At 56.8% G+C, this 20,127-nt stretch overlaps 1 protein-coding gene across 6 annotated transcripts in view; it reads right to left on the bottom strand.

Annotated features, from left to right (window-relative positions):
- Positions 1–4,897: 4,897 nt before the first annotated feature.
- Positions 4,898–20,127, bottom strand: part of RBM10 (RNA binding motif protein 10) — a 29,359-nt gene continuing 14,129 nt past the window's right edge. For 2 of the 6 annotated variants that reach the window (XM_032329869.1, XM_032329872.1), the window contains exons 3-24: positions 19,710–19,893; positions 18,033–18,263; positions 16,118–16,187; positions 14,223–14,296; positions 12,745–12,831; positions 10,568–10,628; positions 10,273–10,449; positions 9,734–9,894; positions 9,457–9,554; positions 9,284–9,371; positions 8,474–8,660; positions 8,217–8,359; positions 7,999–8,116; positions 7,802–7,893; positions 7,550–7,714; positions 6,496–6,645; positions 6,325–6,390; positions 6,043–6,231; positions 5,868–5,942; positions 5,540–5,646; positions 5,334–5,463; positions 4,898–5,240 (exon numbers count right to left, since the gene is read on the bottom strand). In XM_032329869.1, the coding sequence (XP_032185760.1) occupies positions 5,115–5,240; positions 5,334–5,463; positions 5,540–5,646; positions 5,868–5,942; positions 6,043–6,231; positions 6,325–6,390; positions 6,496–6,645; positions 7,550–7,714; positions 7,802–7,893; positions 7,999–8,116; positions 8,217–8,359; positions 8,474–8,660; positions 9,284–9,371; positions 9,457–9,554; positions 9,734–9,894; positions 10,273–10,449; positions 10,568–10,628; positions 12,745–12,831; positions 14,223–14,296; positions 16,118–16,187; positions 18,033–18,263; positions 19,710–19,893 (2,779 nt within the window). In that variant the 3' untranslated portion in view covers positions 4,898–5,114. The remainder of the gene's footprint in view (positions 5,241–5,333; positions 5,464–5,539; positions 5,647–5,867; positions 5,943–6,042; positions 6,232–6,324; positions 6,391–6,495; positions 6,646–7,549; positions 7,715–7,801; positions 7,894–7,998; positions 8,117–8,216; positions 8,360–8,473; positions 8,661–9,283; positions 9,372–9,456; positions 9,555–9,733; positions 9,895–10,272; positions 10,450–10,567; positions 10,629–12,744; positions 12,832–14,222; positions 14,297–16,117; positions 16,188–18,032; positions 18,264–19,709; positions 19,894–20,127) is intronic. The other 4 variants (XM_032329871.1, XM_032329870.1, XM_032329873.1 and 1 more) reach the window with 4 other exon arrangements.

The raw sequence follows: 20,127 nt of genomic DNA, 5'->3' as shown, positions 1-20,127 counted from the left end.
TAAAGCCTCTGCCTTCGGCTCAGGTCATGATCCCAGGGTCCTGGGATGGAGCCCCACATCAGGCTCTCTGCTCAGCGGGGAGCCTGCTTCCTCCTCTCTCTCTGCCTGCCTCTCTGCCTCCCTGTGATCTCTGTCTGTCAAATAAATAAATAAAATCTTTTTAAAAAAATAAATAAATAAAAGAAAAACAGAAAAGGATTTCTTGAGTGCCTACTAAGTGCAGAGCACTGGGAACACAGCAGAGAACCTATGAAGGAGACTGCCCTTGCAATAGTCAAGAACACTCTTCCATCAGGTCTTTTCCTTCTTACTCATCTTTTGCCTCACCTCAGAGAGACCTCCCCAGGTACTCCCTGTGAGGTAGTCAGGGACCGCCTCTCTGAGGAAGCAGCATGTGAAAAGTGAGGAAGCAGGCCATGTATCACATGGGGGAAGGAATTCCGAACAGAGGCATCATCAGGTGCACAGCCTTGGGAGTTTGGGAGTGTGAGTCCCAGTCTGAGGAAGAGGGCAGAAGTCTGTGTAGTCAAGAGAGGAGTGAGGATGGGAGAACACTGGTGATGACATCTGAGGCCATGTCAAGGAGGGTGTTATAAGCCAGGCTGAGATGTTTGGGTTTTGTTCTAAGATCCGTGGGGAGACGTGAAAGGATTTTAAGCAGAGGTGCCACCTTGATAGAAATTCCATTCTAGCGTAAACAAGCTGGCTGCTCTGTGTGGAGAGAGAACAAACTGTAAGGGGAAAGATGGGAGCCAAGAAACCAGCAGAAGGGCCACTGCAAGAGGCCAGGAGTGACGAGAGAGGATCAGACTGAGATGGTAAAAGTGGAAGAGGCAAGGAGAGATTCGATTTCTGGTTGATTTTGAAGGTAGAGATGCCAGGATTTGCCAAGGGGTCATGATAGAGGACATGAAAAGTAAGGAGGAGTTCTGGCTGACCCCCAGGTTATTAGCCTGAGCAGCTGGAAGGATGGAGTTGTCATCAACGGACAGGGGAAATACTCCATTAGGAACCAGGTGTGGGGCAAGGTCAGGTGTTTGTTTTCAGATGTGTTATATTTGAGATGCACGCTGGACATCCAGGTTGTGGTTTGTGTTGGTTGAGTGAAGAGTTGGGGAGTAGGTGTGAAATTCAGGGGATGGAGGGAGGTCTGCGGCTGGAGATATGGATTTGGGGACCATCAGAGGGGACAGCTGAAGCCATGGGTGTGGCCGAGTTCTCTGAAGAATCGATTACCCTCAAATGGATCAGAGGGAGTCATTGAGTCAGGATTTGGACTTTCCTAAGTGAGAAGGAGAGCATTGCAGTTGGAGGGAACAGCTTGGGCAGAAGCCCGTGGAGGTTAGAAAGCAGGAAAAAGAGAGGGAGGGGGAGGTGGGGGTGAGAGAGAATTGTACCATTTAGCTTTGCCCCCAGCCACGGATGAGAGTGTCCTGTGAACTCTGTGGGAGTGAGCTTGGGCATCTTTTCATAGCTTTAAAGGTATTTATGGTTCTTGTTTTTGGGGGGAATTTTCTGTTTGGGTCCTTTGTTCATTTCTATCGGGTTGCTGTACTTCTCATGGATTTTTAGGAACTCTTTATATATTAGCCTTTTTTGGTTTTGTTTTTGTCTTTTCTTTCTAGCCTTTTTTTTTTGTGGAATGTGTTTTTATTTATACTTCCAAGAACTGGTATATGCGAAGCCCTGGTTTAGGCATTGAGGGACATAGTGGTGAGCAAGGCAAGACGAAAGTCTCTTCCCTTATGGAGCTTTGGTTCTGGTGAAGAAGAAAATATAGAAAAGGGAAAAATAGAGAGAGAGGATGTTAGAATCTGAGAAGTGTTATGGAGAAAAGAAATGCAAGGAGTGGGGCATAGGGAGTATGGTGGGGGAGGGTTTGGAATTTTAAGTAGGGTAGGCAGGGCAGGCCTCATTAAGTAGGTGACATTTGAACTTTCAAATGGCCTGTCTCCTTCAGTCTGGAACAGTTCTTCAGTCTTCCCTTGACCTTCATGACCTTGGCGCTTTTGAAGATGAGAAGCCAGGAATTTTGTAGCATGTCCCTTGGTTTGGTCCTGTCTGATGCTTCCTTGTGGTTAGATTCAGGTTCTGTATTTGGGATGGGACTATCACAGAAGTGTCGCTGACTCCTCATTTCATTCTATCCGATGGCTCATGATTTTAATATTGATCATGTTCGCTGTGTTCCCTTCATTAAGCTGATATCTGCAGGTTTTTCTACTGTAAAGATACTTTCCCTCCCTTTGGAATTAACTAACATGGATTTCATAGGGAGATACTTTGAATCTATGTGAATATCCTGTTCCTCAACAAAGTGTGACTGACTGCTAGTGTAACAACTAGTTTTAGCATTCATAAATTTTCTAACTCCATCACTGTTGACCATTGTTAGTATTATTTGTTAACATTCTACTGTAAAGAAAATATTTCCCTTCTTCTCCAATTATTTACTCTTTCACCCATTTATAGGTATGGATTCATGGTGTCTAGAGCTTATCAACTGCTTTTTCTGTGTTTCAGATTATGTTTCGCTTACTTTGGGTCTATTAACGTAGTGAACTACATTTGTAGCCTTTTCTGATGTTGACCCAACTTTACGCTCCTGGGATAAACCCTGTTTGATTCAAACATGTTTGTTAAATATATTGCTCGATTCATTTAGCTAAGATTTTGTTAAGGATTTTTACAACTACAGATATAAGTGAAATGGGTTTGAAATTTTCTTGTATTATCTCACCTGCTTCAAGGATAGAGATTACACTAGCTTCATAAAACAGACTTCTTTTAGTCTTCTTCCAGTACCTGGAACAACTTCTATAAGAGAGCAATTAACTATTCCTTGGGAGTTGGGTAAACCACACTTAACAAAAACCATTTAGGCCCTGCCCTTTTTTTGGTGGGGAGAGGAAAGCTTTTGACTACTGTTTCAATTTATTACTTTTTGCTCTATTCGACTAATCTGTTTCTTCATGGCATGGTTTTGGCATTTTATATTATTCTAGGAATGTATTCATTTCAGCTAGATTTTCAGATATATGTTCGTTATTTTTAAAAGTTCTGTTACATCTGTAGTAAGTTCCCCTTTTTAATTTTGTATTTGGGGTGTTTGCATTTTCGAGTTTCTTTAATTGATCAGTCTTGCCAGGTCTATCTTTGCTCTTAATTTTTGTTTTAAAGATTCTGCCTTTGATTTTACTAATCTGTTGTTTGTTTCCCCTATTTCATCTATTTCTGTTTTGTCTTACTTCCTTGCTTCTTATTGAGGTTTGCTCTGGTAGTCTTTTTCTAACTTACATATGATGAAATGTTCAGATTTTAATTGTAGAGCTTGAATTTTTACCTATTATACACCCATGTAGCCAGTACTCCAGTCAAGATCTAGAATCTTTTCGTTATCCCAAAAATGCTACCTTGCAACCCCCTCTACTGAAAGACACCCTCCCCACCTCCACTCTGCTCTATCACCAATTTTTAAAAAGATTTTATTTATTTATTTCATACAAAGATCACAAGTAGGCAGAGAGACAGGCAGAGAGAGAGGAAGGGAAGCAGGCTACCCGCTCAGCAGAGAACCAGATCCCAGGACCCTGAGATCATGACCTGAGCCAAAGACAGAGGCTTTAACCCACTGAGCCACCCAGGTGCCCCCTCACCAATTTTTTTTTAAGACTTTAAGTAATCTCTACAGCCAGCTCGGGCCCAAACTTGTATATACAAGAGTCAGATGCTCTACTGACTGAGCCAGCCAGGTACCCCAACAGCACGTTTTGATTAAGAACTTTACATAAACAGAATTATATAGTGTGTGCTCTTCTGTGTCTTTTTTCACTCGTTTATGAGATTTATTCACGTTGTTCTATTCCTATTTCCTGTCTCCCTCCCCTCTCCTACAGCCCCCTTCCTCTGTCCCTGGGCAACACCCACCCCAAATCACCACCCTATCACCTCTAGGGGGCCCCTTCTTTCTAACTTGCCTCCTTTAGCTGGTGCAGGGAGATGTCACAAAGCAGGCCAGTTAGTGGGGGAGGGGCTCTGCACCGATCCCTTTTCCCTTAGCACCTCCCCTTCCCCTTCTCACCTCACAAGCATGTTTGGGGGCAGGGTGGTTCTTGGCCCCATTTCCCGCCCAGCCCTTCAAGGCCAGGCCGGGAGAGGGCAGCCTCAGCTTCATGTTCCACTGCACCCAGACCTGTGCTGAGAGCACACACATACTTGGGACTCACGGGGTGCAGACTGGTCCGCAGCGACGAGAGGGGTGGGTCCTGTGCTGGCAGTGAGGAGAGGGATGGGTCCTGTGCTGGCAGTCGCAGAGAGGACGGGAGTAAGTGGGCCCAACCAGTCCTGATGAGGCATCTCCAACCTGGAGCTGGCAGGCTGAGCTTCTCTAGCTCCATCCCTCTGGGGTCATCTGCCCATTGAGGGCACAGGGGTGACTGGTGCCAGAGTGCCCACTGTTGTCCACCTGGAGATGCCCTTGGGCAGTCCCCAGCTCCAGCGAGGGCCAAGTGTGATTCAGGTTTAGCCCTGCGATTGGACAGCAGTTGCAGCTGCTGGGTGCCAAGGCCAGGGGGTGGGAGGTTCCCAGTGCTGACTCTCACCCGAGGGGGGACTTCAAGCCCGATGGTGCCCTGCTGATGTGGGACTTCCTGGTGTACGGAGACCTACTGGACTTGACAATGGTGAGGGGGCTGTGACCCAGATATTGTGGGTTGGGGCACAGGCCAGAACTTCCTGTTGTACCCCCCACCTTCATCCCAAGCTGGGAGCCCCCATGCACCAGATGCCATGAATGCTGCCACCCTCCTTGGCCTGATGAGGCCCCTTGTCCACCTGTGTTTATGTCCCTGTGTGTGGGCATAGATTGTGCTGGTGTGTGAGAAAGAGACATGCAAGGTATGGACTTTTCGGCTTTTATTACAAAAAGAAGAGCATGATCCCAGCCCAGTTTTCCAACAAAAGTCACCAACTCAAAGTCTGACTTGGTCAGGGCCTCTCTGGTTGGGGAGTGGGCTGGTAGACAGGTGCAGGGCCCCACTCAGACCACCCACCACTTCACCCTCCCTGTCCCCCGGGCTGGACCCGACATATGTAGAAGCAGCTCTTGCAGCTGCTCACTGGGCCTCGTTGAAGCGGGTCACCATTGTCTTGTGCAGTGTCTCCTTGTAGGACTCGGTTGAAGTGACCCCATAGGAGCTGCCTCGGGCACCCAAGCCGGAACCCCGCACCCGTGTCTGGGCCTATTGAGAGAGGCAGGCTATCAGGTCGGCTGCAGGATGGGGGTGCGGCAGACAGAATGCTGGAGGCCGGGGATGGGACTGCAGGAGACTCACCTCGATGGGCGTCACAATGCCCTGCTTCTTGCGGCCCAGGCCACTACCCTCTTTCCAGCCCATGGCCTGGAGCATGCGACTGCCAATGTTGTCACTGCCCAGCCCATCCCGCGTGGGCTGCTCGAAGTCCCTGCAGGGGCCGGTGGGGTAGGGTGAGTGACCAGCCAGCTGGCCTCTGGCCCCTCCCCTTGGCCCCGCGCACTTACACAGAAGCTGCAGACATGCCACCGTACTTCCTCCTCTTGGGCTCTGGGGGCTCAGGGATGCCGTACTTCTCTCTGCGTTCAGCCGCACGGTCCCGGTACTTCATTTGCTGAAAACACGTGTGTGTGTGTGTGTGTGTGTGTGTGTGTGTGTGTGTGGCACTGGGGGAGCTGGATCTGGCTAACAGGTGTGAGGTCCTGTGAGCCGGATACTATGGGTGCGAGCAGCCAAGCTACACCCAGCCGAGGGACTTGAGCACCGGCTGCCTGAGGGGACAGGCACTGGGCTGGGGACAGAGGGGATGGAGTCCAGGAATGGGTCACACCTCACCTCCATGTCGTTCTTCTCCAGTGCTTCAAGCTCGTTTTCTGACAGGTGGGCTCGCCGGTGAATCTCAAGGTTTTGCTACAAGGGGACAGACAAGACGAGGGGTGAAGCGGCCGGCTAGGCCATGCTGGGCTGGGCTGAGCCAAGGGTCCCCGCCAGTCCTCCCTCGGAGAGTCACCTTGTGGAGCCCGGAGAGCTGCTGGTGGCGGATGAGCGCCTCCTTGCTGGGGAACTGGCGCCGGCAGAGCAGACAGGCCAGCTTCTGCCAGTCAGTGAGCTTCTCCTCTCGTTCGGGACCCCCGCGCTCCTGCTCCTCCTCACTGTCGCTCTCCCCGCTATAGGCTGCCACCAGGCCCCGAGGTGGGCTCTAGAGAATGTGAGGGTAGGAAAGCGAGGTCAGGCCTGGCTAGATTGGAGCGCCCCCCCCCCCTCCGCTGCTCCTCCTGCTCCGGCCACTCACTGGGCGGTCGTCGCTGGCCAGTTTCGGGAGGTCCATGCTGGTGTGTTGTCTCTCGGCTAGTGCTCCCTGGGGGCGGGGGGGAGGATGGACACACAAATTCAGGGACTCCACAGAGGGGATGCTGAGATGACAAGATGAGGGAGTAGGTATGGAGAGGTGACCCCAACACACCTTCTTCTCAAGGATGGCGTAGCCGGCATCTGCGGTGGCTGACTCCCGCCTCTCGTCGTCTCGCAGGGAGCTGATGGGCTGGAAGCTGTTTTTGAAGTTTTCTTTTTGCTTGTTGAGGCTGCGGGCCCAGCGTTCCATGTCCTTGGCAATCTAGGGGTAAGGGTGTGGGTGAGGCTCTCAGGGACCCTCCAGTGGCTGGGACTGCCAACTCCATCCACTGCCCCTTGCTGCCCTGCAGCCTCAAGCAGTGGGTAAAGATGTGGTGATGAAAGTCCCCATTTCTTGTCATTCTGCCATCAGTGCCCCTCGCCAAGCCCTCTTGGGCTGTGCTTTGTCCTCCTCACAGGCACCCACGGGACTCTGCTCTCTGTATGCTTTTGTCTTATTGTTTTATGGTGCAGACAGTGGCTCCGTCTGACTTCTACACGCAATACTATGCCACATTCCATATTCTGTCCACCCTCCCAGGCACACCACCACTTTTAGAATTTACCAGGTTGTCAAGGAAACACTTAGTTCTTGCTTCCAAGTGCTGCACCCAGACTGTGATACTCTTTCTCCGCAGAGAGACACTGAAGTGCCAACTACCTGCTCCTACCAGACTGCAAGGGCCATTTTCCACACCCTGATGGGCCCATAAGAAGTTCTCTGGGGTAGATAGACCTGGATACATCCCCATGAGCAGGGCTGGCCCACAGGAGCTCTGCGTGCCCATTCGTTTCCACAGGCAGGGCTAGCCCAGCTTCAGGCACTCAAACAATGGGAGGATTCCCACTGGGGGACAGGAAAGCTGGCTGGGTTCACTTGGGACAGGTGGCACTGGCCACTCAGGGAGGTAGGCTGCCCGAACACGTACTGAGGAGACTGCCCTGGCTCAACGTCACGCATCAAAGAGTGGAGCTGGGCTGGAAGCCTGGTCTCCTGAGCACAGTCACTTGCCATACACACATCTGCCTCCCCACCCCGCCCAACCCCCACAGCGGAGACTTCAAGAAGAAAGAAATGCACTCATTGGAAGACGCCAAAGAGCCAGCCAGTGAGCCCCACTGCTCACCTGTTGGGCTGTCTTGGTCTTGTGCTTCTCCTTCTTCTCTTTACCCTCCTTCGAAGGGGCCCCGGTCTCCTTATGCCCGTCGGCCGACTGTTCCAGGGCAGGGACGTAGGTCCGCCTTTCCCCGTCCCAGTACAGGTACTGCTGGCTCTGAGCGTTGTAGTAATACTGGGAGGGGGCAAAGGAGGGGGGCGTGAGGGGAGACCTCCAGAAGGGGAACTGTAGGCCCCACCCGTTCCCTGGGCCCCCCATTACCTGGGAGTTGGGGTCATAGTAGAGGCCAGTCTGGGGGTCATAGTAGTAGCCAGATGTCTCATCGTACTGGTAGGTGGAGACGTCAGGAACAGCTGTGGGGGATGGGGGAGGTCACACTCTTCCTCTGTGCTTTGTTAAAGAACTCCCTGTCGTGTCTCCCTCTCCTCCCTCGCCCCCCGCAGGCCATGGCTACTCACGGTACTGGCTGTAGGACTCCTGGGCAGTGGGGCTGGTGGCCGGTGGCAGGGCAGAGCTGGGATGGGTGGGGCTCTGGAGCTCGGATTTGAGCACAGCGGGTGACATGATGGTGTATGGCTGGTCGTAGGGCCAGACGGGGAACAGGGCTCAGTGTCTGCCGATGCCCCCTACCCACCCCCGCACGCCCCGCCCCCAGGACGCCCCAGAGCTCCCTCACCTGGCTGTTGGCAGCGGCGCCTTGGCTGCCGCTCGCTTCGGCTGCTGACTGCTGGTAGATGCCAGGGGCAGCACCAGGCTGGGCACGGGAGAAAGCCTGCAGTGACACAGGGTCGGCCCCAGGATCCAGAGAGGCCTCTGCACCTGTAATGAGGGACAGGGAGGGAAGGAGAAGGCCTGTGAATGATGGGGCCCAGGAACCCATGCCTGCTACCCCCCCCCACCACCATGGGCTCAGGGAGAGGTGCTGGGGCTCACCTGCTCCAGATGGGTCCCCCTTGGTTCCAGTGATGCTGGGGCCCTTGGTGCCCTTGAGGTAGCCATGGGCATAGAGGGAAGACTCTGTGCCCTGGCTGCCGCCATAGCCCTCATCCTGTTGGTAGTAGCTGTAGTCGACCGCTGGCTCCTCGGGGGTGGCCCAGGCACCCTCCCCACCCTGGGAGGCCTGAGGGGCAGTGGGAGGGGCTTATTAGCAGAGGAAGGGGCGCAGGGGGAGGGGAACCTGCTAAGAAGCATCTGCCCACAGGTGAGGCTAGTGTCTGTCTGCTGACAGAAAGCATGCAGGCCTCAGACAAGTGAAGTGTGAGGGCCGCCCAGCAGCAGCAGGGCAGGGCAGGGCAGCAGCAAAAACAAGGATCGGCTGAAGTAGAGTTGTGCCCATATGCTCCCAGGGCTGACACTGGTACGTGTGTGGCGTAGTTCAAGCGCTGGGTGTCAGGTCAAGGAAGACACCGTCCTCCCCTTCTTTATTTCCATCTCCCAATTTTCTTTCAGCCACTTATAAATTCCGTTTTATTAAAGAAGTTGTGACAATTCAGGACGATAAAATAACCACCAAACAGAAGCGAAAAGCAGCCACGATGGTGTTGAAGTTGAAAGCCTGGGAGGAGGTGACTGGGAAGGGAGCTGCGGCGAGGCCCCCAAAGCCCACGGCAGCCACTGTGAGGGTTTGGGGTCCACAGAAAGCCAGACAGCAAGCCAGCCCTCCTGGTTGCAGAGAGGGCGCGGGAGGGTCGAGACTGCGGCCCCGGTGTGGGGATGCTGGGGCAGAGGGGAGTCTTTGAGTACCTGTGAGATGGCCCACTGGGCCGCGGCAATAGCAGTGCTGGCCACAGAGGCAGCATTGATGCGACTGCCTTCGTTGGAGGCCATGTCCCTGGGGAGGATGTCAGAGACTAGGAGTCAGATGGAAGCCCCAGGCTGGGGGGCCAGCTGGGAAGGGACACAGGTGGGGTCCTGACCTCTTAGAACCCTTGGCAAACTCAACGTTGATGGTCTTGCCGTCGATGGTGAGTGGCGGGTGCAGGGCCTGCAGGATCTGCAGCAGCTGGGCTGCCTCCTGGGGGATGGGGGAGGAGGGGAAGTGGGGGCAGAAGGGTCAGGCCCGGGGAGGCCCCCGGCTCCATTGCCCCGTTGCCAGGCTTGGAGCCGCGGTGGGGGCGATGGGCTCAGGGACCCTCCTCCCCGCCCCGGGGGCCGGGACCCTGGCTGCCCGGCCCCCCCCTGTGCCGCCCTCACCACGATGGTGGAGAGCTGGATGAAGGCGAAGCCACGGTTCAGTTGGGTCTGCTTGTCCTTGATGACACGAACGTTGGAGGAGGAGAGCACCGCGTAGGGTGCCAGGGCCCCCAGGATGGAGTCCATGGTGCTGTGTGGGTTCAGGTTGCGCAAAATGATGGCTGCAGGAAGGGGCCCAGTGTTAGGGGGCACCCGATGCTCTTCTCCAGCCCTACCCTCTGGTGGCTCTCTACTACCCCTGTCCTTTGGCCTCCGTGTCTTGTGCACCTGCTGCTTCCTCTCACCTGTTCCTCCTGGATAAACTTTGCTTGTCAGTCCAAGTCCCAGCTCAGTTGCTCACCTGCTGAGAACTTTCCCAACACACCCCCAAAGTCAAGCTGGGCAATGCTCCTCCCCTGCTCTCGCTACATCATGTCTGTCCCCCCACTAGGCAGAGACGCTGGGAGGACTAAGTCCTAGTCACCGCCAGCTCTCTGACCTCAGGAGAGCCCAGCCTAGACACCCTAGGCCAGGGAGAAAGGAAGGAACAACTGACTCACTGTCATTGGCGTTCTCTGAGCTTGGCTCCGAGCCCTGTGCCAAGGCTTGGGAGGCCAGCACTCCCTGGGCTTGGTAGGGCTGTGGCAGGGGGAGCAGGCCCTGGCTTAGCTCCCGTCCACCCAGTGGCAGCGTCTGCTGATCCAGCCTTGCGCCCAGGGGCAGCTTCTGCTCTGCCTCTGTCAGGGGCAGCAGATGACAGGCCAGTGTCAAAGGGGGAGGCGGCTCCCTGGCTGGTCACCCTCCTCCCCACTTCCACCAATGTCCCAGGGAGATGGGGAGGTAGGAGGACCTCACCTGACTTAGGCACACCACATTTGAAGCACTTCTCACGGCGTTTGAAGTTCTGAACACCACACTGCGAGGCACAGGCCAGGCTGTCAGAGGGGGTGGGGCTTTCCACTGCGCCCTCTAAACCTGGATCCCAAGACCCCCCCCACCAAGGGAACCCTGCCATGCCCCAGGAAGGAAGGTCCCAGGGTCAGGGATGGCAGAGAGCTCTGGCTGTCATTCCCAGTCTGTGACTCTTCCCTTCACATGGTCTCAAGTTTGTCCTTAGTGCCTCCTCCTCAACTCAGGAATCAACAACCCCTCCCCAACCCCTGCTACAAAGGCCACCTCCTCTGAGGTACCAACTGCCAGGACTGGCCCCCTTCTTGTCCCTTTAGTAGGACAAGTCCTCTTCCTAAAACCTGCTTCCCTCTTAAGGAACCTTCAATGTTTTCACCTCTAAAAGCCGGTAGCCCCTCTCTGGCCAGACTCCCACACCTCCTTTGTCTTGAGGACTGGGTTGGTGCTCTTGAGAACCAGCCTTGGCCACGGCAGCCTCCAGGAACCCCCCGCTTTTCTATCTCTGGAGGTTCTACACTTCTATCTCTGTTCCACGGTCGGGCACTGCGCACTGCTCCTGGGCCAGGCTCTGCTCTGCATGCCCAGATGTGGTCTTGGCCACCCTCACAGCCTAACAGCAGGGAGCAGATGTAGCACGGGGAGGGGCAGGTTTGTCTGTGGGGACTCGGGGAGGGGGACGGTCCAAGAGGGGCATGGCTCACTCAGCGCAGGACGGCTGGTGGGATATTTGATCTGGGAGGCCCAGAAGTTTTGCTCTGGTTTTGCTGGGAAGCTACTGCGAGCGAAGGGAACAAGAGATTTTCTGCAGCTGGTGTAGGGGGGTGAGGAAAGAGTCTGCAAAGTGGAAGCTGGAGAGGGCAGGTGACACTAGATTATGGAGGGTGGTCACGCTCAAGCTCAGCGCTGCAGGGGTGGGTTCTAAGCAGAGAAGGCGGGATGTGGTTAGAGATGGTTTCAAGGAATGTTACAGGTGAGAGGGCGAGACAAAGAGGCAAGGCGCCAGCACAGCAGAAGAGAGGTCCACGGCGACTGAGGGAGAGGGGGATGGCTGTCTGGGAAGTGGGAATCACAAGGGAGAGCATTTTTGTGATGGAAGCAACAGGACCTGGTGACCAACAGGATGCGGGGGAATTAAAGGAGGAGAAAGGAGAGAATTCCCTGGTTTTGATGAGTATCCAAGAACACAGGAGGGACAGAGAGCCACTGTCACTTCGTCCCTGCCCCTGCAGAGACACTGGACACCCGCCTTCTGAGAACACTTTCTCTTTTAAAACAAACAGATGCCACTCCCCTTAGTAGGCACAACTGTTCCTGGGGGCAGGGTTGGGGGCTCGGCCTGCCCTCAGTCCTCCTCTTAGGTCTCAGGACCACCAGCTGGCTGCGGGAGGCATGGCTGTGGAGTTGCAAGGCTGCCTCCAGGCTGTTGGGGGGAATAGCCCCAGGGGAGACCTGAACCCTGGGTACCAGCCATGGCCCCTGTGATTGGGAGCAAGTCATGGCTCAATGCTGACCCATGGGGGCACTCCTTTGAGCCCCAGCTTCCTCATAGGGAATACGACTGCAAGACCCTATAGCTTGCAGCCTCAGCCTCAATGGGGCCACCTGACGCAGGTCTCCAGAGCAGCCAGTGCTTTCCGCTGGGAGGAGAGGTGGACATTAAAGGGAGTTAACCGTGGGCCGATGTTGTTCCAACAGTTACCCTCTCAGTGCCACACTGGAATCCTCCCAACCACCTTGGGGGGAGGGGTCATTGCTATTTATACTGTGGAGCTGAGGAAAGTGAGGTGGAGACCGGGGAAGATGCGGGAGGCTCTAACTCCAGCCAGCCTGGCTCAGAAGTCCACAGCACAGCACGCCTCCACGGTCACTAGCCAGTCGCTTACGTAAGTACTTGGGGAAAGCCTACTGGGACTTCAGGCAGGACTGCACCTCCTGAGGGCAGAGCCTGGCGCCGAGTGAAAGCTCAGTGCACGTGGGCAGGTGGGCAGGTGGGCAGGGACGGTGGCTACTTGAGCTGAGCCGGTCCTCAACACCTATGCCACCTCAGAGGCCCCAGGGGGACAGAGGCCGCCGCCGCCGCCGCCGTCTCTATCCATGGCTACCGCTGCCCACCGCCCCTGTACCTTATTACACAGCCAGTCCTCATTGATCTTGGGCTTGGGGTCGCTGTAGTGCATGGACACCTTCTGGCCCAGGATGTTGAGGGAGTGCTGCGGGAAAAAGCAGAGCGCAGTGAGGCCCAGGCAGCAGTGCCCCACGCACCGTTTCAGCACAGGAGAAGAGAGTGAGCGAGCCCTTCAGCTGGATGGATGAGGGACAGGGAACGGAGGGAGGTCGGAGAACGGACGAGGGAAGAAGGAAGGGAAGGAGGGAGGGAAAGCGCCAGAGCCCTTGGGCGCAGCTGTTTGCTGCCTTTCCGGGCCCGCGCACGCACACGTGAACACACGCCACCAGGCACACAGTGCTCGGCTGACTGACACCTGCCGGACAGTGGGGTGAACCCCCCACTAGGCCCTGACACTGCCAGGCCACATCCAGGGCCAGCACTACACAGGCTACACTTGGGAGGAGGGGGACAGGGAGGGGAGGGAGAGGAGGGAAAAGAAAGAGAGAGAGAGCGCACGCGCGCTAGTGCTGGAGAAGGGGAAAAAGAAAGAGCCAGAATTTAAAAGATGGCAGTTCCTGCTGTGAGGCTGTCTTCCTGGGGCTGGCTGGGTCCTGGGCCCGCGGCATTAGGGCAGAGATGGCCCCAGAGCCGCCCTGCTGAGCCCCGCTTCCACCACATCTGACCCTTCCTTCCCTGAGGCTTTCCTTCCATGCCCCACACCAGTGAGCCAGGCTCTGGGCAGGTGAGCAGAGCAGGTCTTGGGGTCTCTGGAGGTCCCAAAGCTGCTGGGTGGGGACCGTGGGAGGCAGGGGAGCTGGCTCCCTTCCCTTCCTTATAGCACGACACCTTGCTGAGAAGGCAGGCCTGCCCCAGTGGAGTGGGCAAGCAGACACTCCTGTGGGGGGTAAGTGCAGGGGGAGGGCTGGGGCATCTGAAGTGAGTTCTAGTGCATCTGACCAGTACTTGAGATCAACAGAGCGGTGCCGGCCTCTTCCACGGAAATCAAAAGGCCGAACTCCCATGCAGGGAGAGAGCTGACCAAACGGGACTGGCTAGTTAGTGTGCCAACAGCTAAGCTCCCCAGTGACTAGACTTCCAGTGATGCCTGAGTGTGGAACAAAAGCCCGGCTCTGCCTGACCCTGGAGCAGGGCAGTCCCCGAGGAGTGAGAGCCTCCATGGAAGAAAACCTCCCCCCGGCAGCCCTTTCTCCAAAAGCTCAGCTGGGAGGTGCGGGGGCGGGGGGGGCAGAGCTAGTGCCTGGTGGTGGGAAGGGGCCGGTGGTAAGTGTGGGTTCTTGATGGGAAGCCCAGTGGGTAGCAAGAGATGGGAAGAGGAGATAGTGAGGGTCAGGAAGGGGGAGAGAGAGGGGGGCGGGGGGGATAGGACACAGGGCCACAGGGCAGGGAACTGTGTCCATAAGAATCAGGCGATGGGGAGCGCTCGATTACAAAGTAGTATTTGTTTGGGGGGGGGTTCAAGTGCGGCAAAGCAACCTGATTGGCTTCCATCCATCGTGTAGCGTCCTGCAAGTGACTAAACTCGACGAAGGCGAAGCCCCGGCTCTGACCTGGAGACAGCATTCAGATACAGACGCAGTGGGTTAGTCAACAGCTTTGGACACACGGCGTTCCCGGGGGTGGGACCCGAGGGGAGAGGACCGGGGGCAGAGAGGGAAGGGGGGAGAGGAGAAAAGAAGAAAGGGAGAGAGAGAAGTAATCAGAGAGATAAAGACCAGGGGGTGGGAGGGCAAGGTAGATGGTGGGGAAGGGCAGGAAAGAGGGAGGGGAAGGAGGATAACTGAGCAGGAGAGGTGCGGGGGGGAACACACGCCAGCTGGGAAGAAAGACAGAGAGAGGGGCTCAGGCAGACCTGCCTGTGGTGACAGAGACGGAGAGAAGGAGCTAGGAGGGAAAGGGTACAAGCAGAGACGTGTCTCAGAGAAGGAAGGAGGGCAGATGGGCAGGCTGCTGACCCCACATGGGCCAGAGTCAGTAACTGAAGGGTGGGGCCCAGCACGAGGCTGGTGCCCAGGAGGGGCTCCATGACATGTTTTACCCAAGAAGCAAAAGAGAACTTGGGCCAGGCTGCTTGGTGAGGCCGGGAAGGCTCCAGGCCCATCAGGAAGCAGGGGGAGGCAGGGACACAAGGTCACTTCAGCCTTAGCGCAGTGCAGGGAAGATGGGCCTTCCCAGGGAGCCGCCTCAGGGCCAAGCTAGGAAGCTTATAGCAACCCACAGGGCAAGTCCTCCTATACAGTAGGAGAATTGGGGCCAGGGCTGGACAGGTAGACCTTAAAGAATCAGTGGGTGCCTGAGAGAAGTGCCAAAAGGGGCCACGCCACACCTAGGACACCACTTTATGGAGAGAGACCAGAACCCTGTCAGCCTGTGGTTTGCCTGGGGTGAAGCAGAGCAAGACCTACATGCTACCAAGAGAGATTCCAGGCCTGGCCAGGGCTGGGAAAGGGCTGCAGGAAAGCAGCTCCTCTTCTGGAGGGACACACACAGGGAGGGCTCAGGCATAGCAGGGCTGGGCGGGGGGGGAGCATGCTTGCTCTCCGTAAGAATAACCGTTAGGATGCACAGGAGGATGAAATGGTATGATCTGGGGTGGGGGCGGGGACAGAGGGAGGAAAGAAGAGAGAGAGAGAGGAGGAAGGGAGCAGAGAAGGAAAGGGAGAGGGAAAGGAGGAGGGGGAGAGAGCAAGAGAAAGAGAGAGAGAGAAATATGGAGGTGAGGGGAGGAGAGAGACTGAGAGATGGAGAGAGAAGCCCAGGCAGTGAAGCCCCACTGTGCCTGCCTTGGGGAGCCTGGGCCAGAGGTCCTGCAGAGACAACTCCCCCCACCGCCCTGCTAACCTCAGGCCAGCTCCAGGCAGCCTGCAAGAGGGAGGGAGGGAACAAGCAAGGCCAGAAATCCTGGCTGCTCCTCGGGATGCACCCTTGAGTAAGAGCCATCCCCTGCCTCCCCTCTTGGGACACGTGGGTGGGACCGTGTCAGACCGACTTTCTGGTCACAGGCTGTTACTGGAAAAACGTGGGGGAGACCGAGGGGCAGGAGGAGGAGAAGAACGGAGAGGGAAGGGAGTATATGGGGAGGGGATTACCACCTCAGATACTCAGAGTCCCAAAGAGGAGGTTCCCCGGAGCCTGGCCCTGGCCCTGCCCCCGGGGAGCACTCAGCTCAGTGTTGCACCCCCTCCCCGACAGCCCCAGAGCTGCGAGGAGGACGGGCTGAGGGGAAGAGAAGAAGAGAGGGCACCCCAAGCTGCCCATTCCCAGCTGTGGCAGGAAGGCAGGGCAGGGAGGGTGAGGGAGAAGGCAGAAGCAGGAGGGAGACTGGAGGCTGAGGCTGGCCAGAAGGGGAGGCACTGGGAACAAAAGCTCACCTGAGGATTTGTTCCGCATCAGCCGGACCTCTCGTGCTTGCACTCCATGGGACTGCAGCTGGCCCCGGATCTGTACGGGGAGATACGGATGGAGGCAGGCTCAGCACACAGTGGGGCCTCCAGAGGCCTCCAGGACCCCGAGGGGCTGCCAGTGATGTGCATGCACTGCCTCCTCTCGCTCTCTTGGGAGCGGCCATGGCCCTGGGCCCACACCAGCACCGGGCCTCTGCACTCGGCCCCAGACAGGCAGAGAGTGAGTGAAATGAAAGGGCCGTGGTGCCCGGGGGGGGGGGGGGGTGCGTGGCAGCATGGTGACCCTCAGAGGCAGGAGAGCGAGCCAAGCCAGCAGCTCAAGAAGGGCCTGCAGTGGGGTAGGAGGGGGTTCTGATGATAGGCTTGGTGCAGCCTTGGTGAGGAGAGCTGGGGCTTGCCCCAGGAGACCTGTGACGCAAATACCAAAATGGGAAGGTGCGGAGTCTGAGCAGAGGCCAGCTGTGTGCCTCAGGCTGTGCGAGGGGTAGTATCCTGGGGTGGAGACCAAGAGATGTGGTCATAGGATTTGGAAAGCTTCCTGGGTGAAACCAGGGGGAAGCTGCAGAGGCAGTGTGGGGTTTGGACCAGGTGAGGCAGAGTCTCTGGGCCAGTGGTGTTTCTTGCAGAAGCCTGGGAGCTTGTGCTGGGCATTCTCGGGCAATCTCACTGCCTCTGGGCCTCAGTTTCCTCATTAGGTGAAAAAGAAAAGATCTCTCTCTCTCTCATACACACAAACACACACACACGTGCACACGAGGGTGAACTGAAACACAGAGGAGCTCGTTAGGCCTGACAATACTCAGGGAGGGCTCAGGAAACAGCAAGAATGTGGGCTCTGGAATCCAGACGCCCGGGGCCAGACCCCAGCTCCATTCTGCCACTCACTGGCCTGCCACACACTGGCTGTGGGACCTGGGGCAAGTTGCTTCATTGCTGGGGGCCTGGCTTCCTCATCCGTAGGATGGAAACACACAGAGTACTTCCCCACAGGGTGGCTGTGAGGATTAAATGCAACCTGGCCTGCGGCCCACCCTGTGATCAATCCTTAACACATGTCAGCACAGAGCTACCATCTGACCCTGAACATGGCAGCTGGGCCAGACTTGAGAAATTCTCAAATACATAGGTGGGGTTTTCTCTGCGACAAAATGGGCAGCCGGTAGGTTTCAGTGAAGAGCTGGGCAGAGAATTCTGGGGAGGGGACAGAGAGGAGACTGAGGGAGGCTAGGGAGGATGCTGTTCTAGTGGCCCTCTGGGGTGTTACTAGGGCTCATCAGGGGAAGCCTCTGTGAGAAGGAAACAGAAGAAAAGGGAGGAATGTGGAAGGAAATGTCACAGAGCATGGGGTGGGAAGCCTGTCAGCAGCAGTGAACAAAGTCAAAGAAAGAATGCAGGACTCTGTGGCCAGGCCACTGAGGTTTGACACTGCTGACAAAAGAGGGCGGGGGTGAGCGTATGGGGAGAGAATGTGAATAAAACCTCAGAAAATCCCATGGGGACCCTCCCTATTTCCCACCCCCACCCCCACCCCAGGCTGCCAGGCCCTGCACCATCTCTGCCACCAGGCATAGCCGGCTCTGGGGCTGGTAAGCATCTGGCCCTCAATCAACATAAGCAGAATGGATGGATGACCAGCAGAATGTTCTGGAGGAATGCTCTGTTCCCTCCCACCACAGCCCCTTGGCCAAGCCAGCCTATCAGACACTCCTCCCTTTCAGACCAGGAGAGCACAAGGGCCTGCCCAGAGGATGGATCGGTGTTGGGGGAGAGAAGGGATAAAAGGTGCTGAGGTCGGGGTGAGGGAGAAGCTGAGGGCCCTGGGGGAGACCCAGCCTGGCCTCCTGCTCTGCCGCCTGCCCAGGGCCACGAGGGGGGCACGTACGTCATCCTCAGTGGCTGCCTGTGGCAGCATCCTCAGCATGACGATGTTACTGGCCTTCTCCTCCTCCTCCTCCTCCTCATCCTCCTCCTCCTCCTCCCCTTGCTCGGTCCGATAGTCCTGGTCCCGATAGTCGCCGTCTCGGGGGAAGCCTGGCGGGCCGGTGGGGCTGTGCCTGTGCCGCCGCCGCCGCCTACGCTGAGTCTCGGAGCCCGGGGAGGCCTCGTAGGAATCCTGGCCGACAGAATGAGACGAGAGACACCAGACGGGCAGTCAGTCTGGGGTGGGCCTAGGGGCTGGCCGCTGGCTCTCTGAGGCAGGCAGGCTCTGAAAGCCAGGAGTGGGCGGGCTCCGGCTAAAGGCTCAGGGCAGGCAAAACGGGTCAGGCCTGGACTGCAACCCTTTTGGAGTGGGAGACTGTCCCCGGGATGCCTTCTGGGGGCTGCCCTGGTGGGAGCGGGATGAGGCCGGTGGCAGAATTACTGTGGGGGAGGATCTCGCATAGACAGGTGACTGGATGCTGACTACACCTCCTCAGGTCTGGGGTGAGCTCATGAAGTCCTGCCCTCCGCTGCTCCCTCCTCCTCCCTTACCAGCTCAGCTAGTATGTGCAAAACTCTTCCCTACGCCTTATGATTTCCAGCTAGGGCCAGGTTCTAGGAATAGCTTAATATCTCATCCAGAGCCCGTCAGCAGGGACCTGCAAAGGTGTGAGGGCCACAGCGCTGCCCCCCGGGCTCCAATCCTCCTCCGCCTGGCCAGTCCTCTATCACCACTAGGCTCCCTCCTAACAGGGCGTGGTGGCTGAGTTCTTGGAGGCTGCCCAAGCCATCCTGCCAGGACTGAGCAGGCCAGGCCAGGGTCCACACCCCTTCTGCCCTCAGGGGGACCAGATAACTCAGTGCTCCACTCCCACTCTTTCCAACAGGTCCACCCAGCACCCCCTGGTGCCCCAGAGACATCCAGGCACAGATCACAATGGCCAATGGGGAAGCCTGAACGCCCACACTCTGTTCGCAGGGGGTTGGGTTGCAAAAGTCCCCTTCCCACCCTGCTGGACAGCAGACCTGCCTGCTTACTTGGCCCTGGGCCCTGACTATCCTCTCAAACTGGGGTTCCCTTAAGGCAAGTCTGCTTCTCCTCAGACAGTGAACATCATGCTGCCCCTCCTCAGGCTCGGGCGAGCTACCCAGTGTGGAACTGGCTACCCTGAGCTCAAAGGAGAGGCCCTAGGGAGTCCGTCCCCTCTGTGGAGGGGCCATGTCACCCCTGCGAATACTCACGGGGCGGGCTTCCCAGGGCTACTCTGCTGGGTGGCATCCAGATCCCCCACCGCCCTCTCAACCCCACATGCCGGGTCCCAGGCAAGAGGCTCTTCAAGGGCCCCAAACTGGCTGGGAGCAGGCGGTGAAGGGCTTGCAGTGAACCGCAGACCCCAATTAAAAATCAGGGAAGGAGGGAGAAAGGTGATGGCCAGGGCCCTCAGAAGTATAGAGCCAAGCATGTGGAAGTCAGGGAGACCCAGCTTGGGAGAGGAGCCCTCACAGAGGGAAGCAGGGACAGACCCTCCGGGTGAGGCAAAGCCACCGAGCACAGTCTGAAGGCATGGGAACCGAGAGCTACCCGCACATGGCGCTACAAGCTGAGGCCCTGAAGGACTCTGTCCTCCTCGGCCCTCACCTCTGCACTCTGCTCCTCGGACGAGTCGTCGTAGTCATGCTTGCCCTCCTGGCTACCGTACTCGCGGGGATACGAGCGGTAGTCCATGTCCCGGTAGTCATGGTCTCGGCTGCGGTTCTCCCCGCCATCATCTTGCGAACGGTCAGTGGCTCCATAGCGGCCAGTCCTGTCCCCACGGCCACCTCTGAGGGAAGAAGAATGGGGAAGGATCAGAGGCAGTTCTTTCTGGAAGGTGCAAGTGGCAAGGGGGGGGTTCCCACCCACTTATGCCCTCTAGACACTAGATCCGGCTCTTGATGGGGGGTCCCTAAATCCTGACTCCATGAGGTGAGCCGGTCCCCATCGCTCAAAAATCCAATCCACTTCTCCTTCCCTCTGCCACCTCCCCGGTCCATGCCTGTCTTCCTTCACAGGGCCT

The sequence above is a fragment of the Mustela erminea genome, chromosome X, assembly GCF_009829155.1.
Source record: "Mustela erminea isolate mMusErm1 chromosome X, mMusErm1.Pri, whole genome shotgun sequence".
In the NCBI taxonomy this organism is placed as follows: domain Eukaryota; kingdom Metazoa; phylum Chordata; class Mammalia; order Carnivora; family Mustelidae; genus Mustela; species Mustela erminea.
The sequence above is the reverse complement of the archived record's forward strand: the minus strand, read 5'-3'. Positions and strand labels throughout refer to the sequence as shown.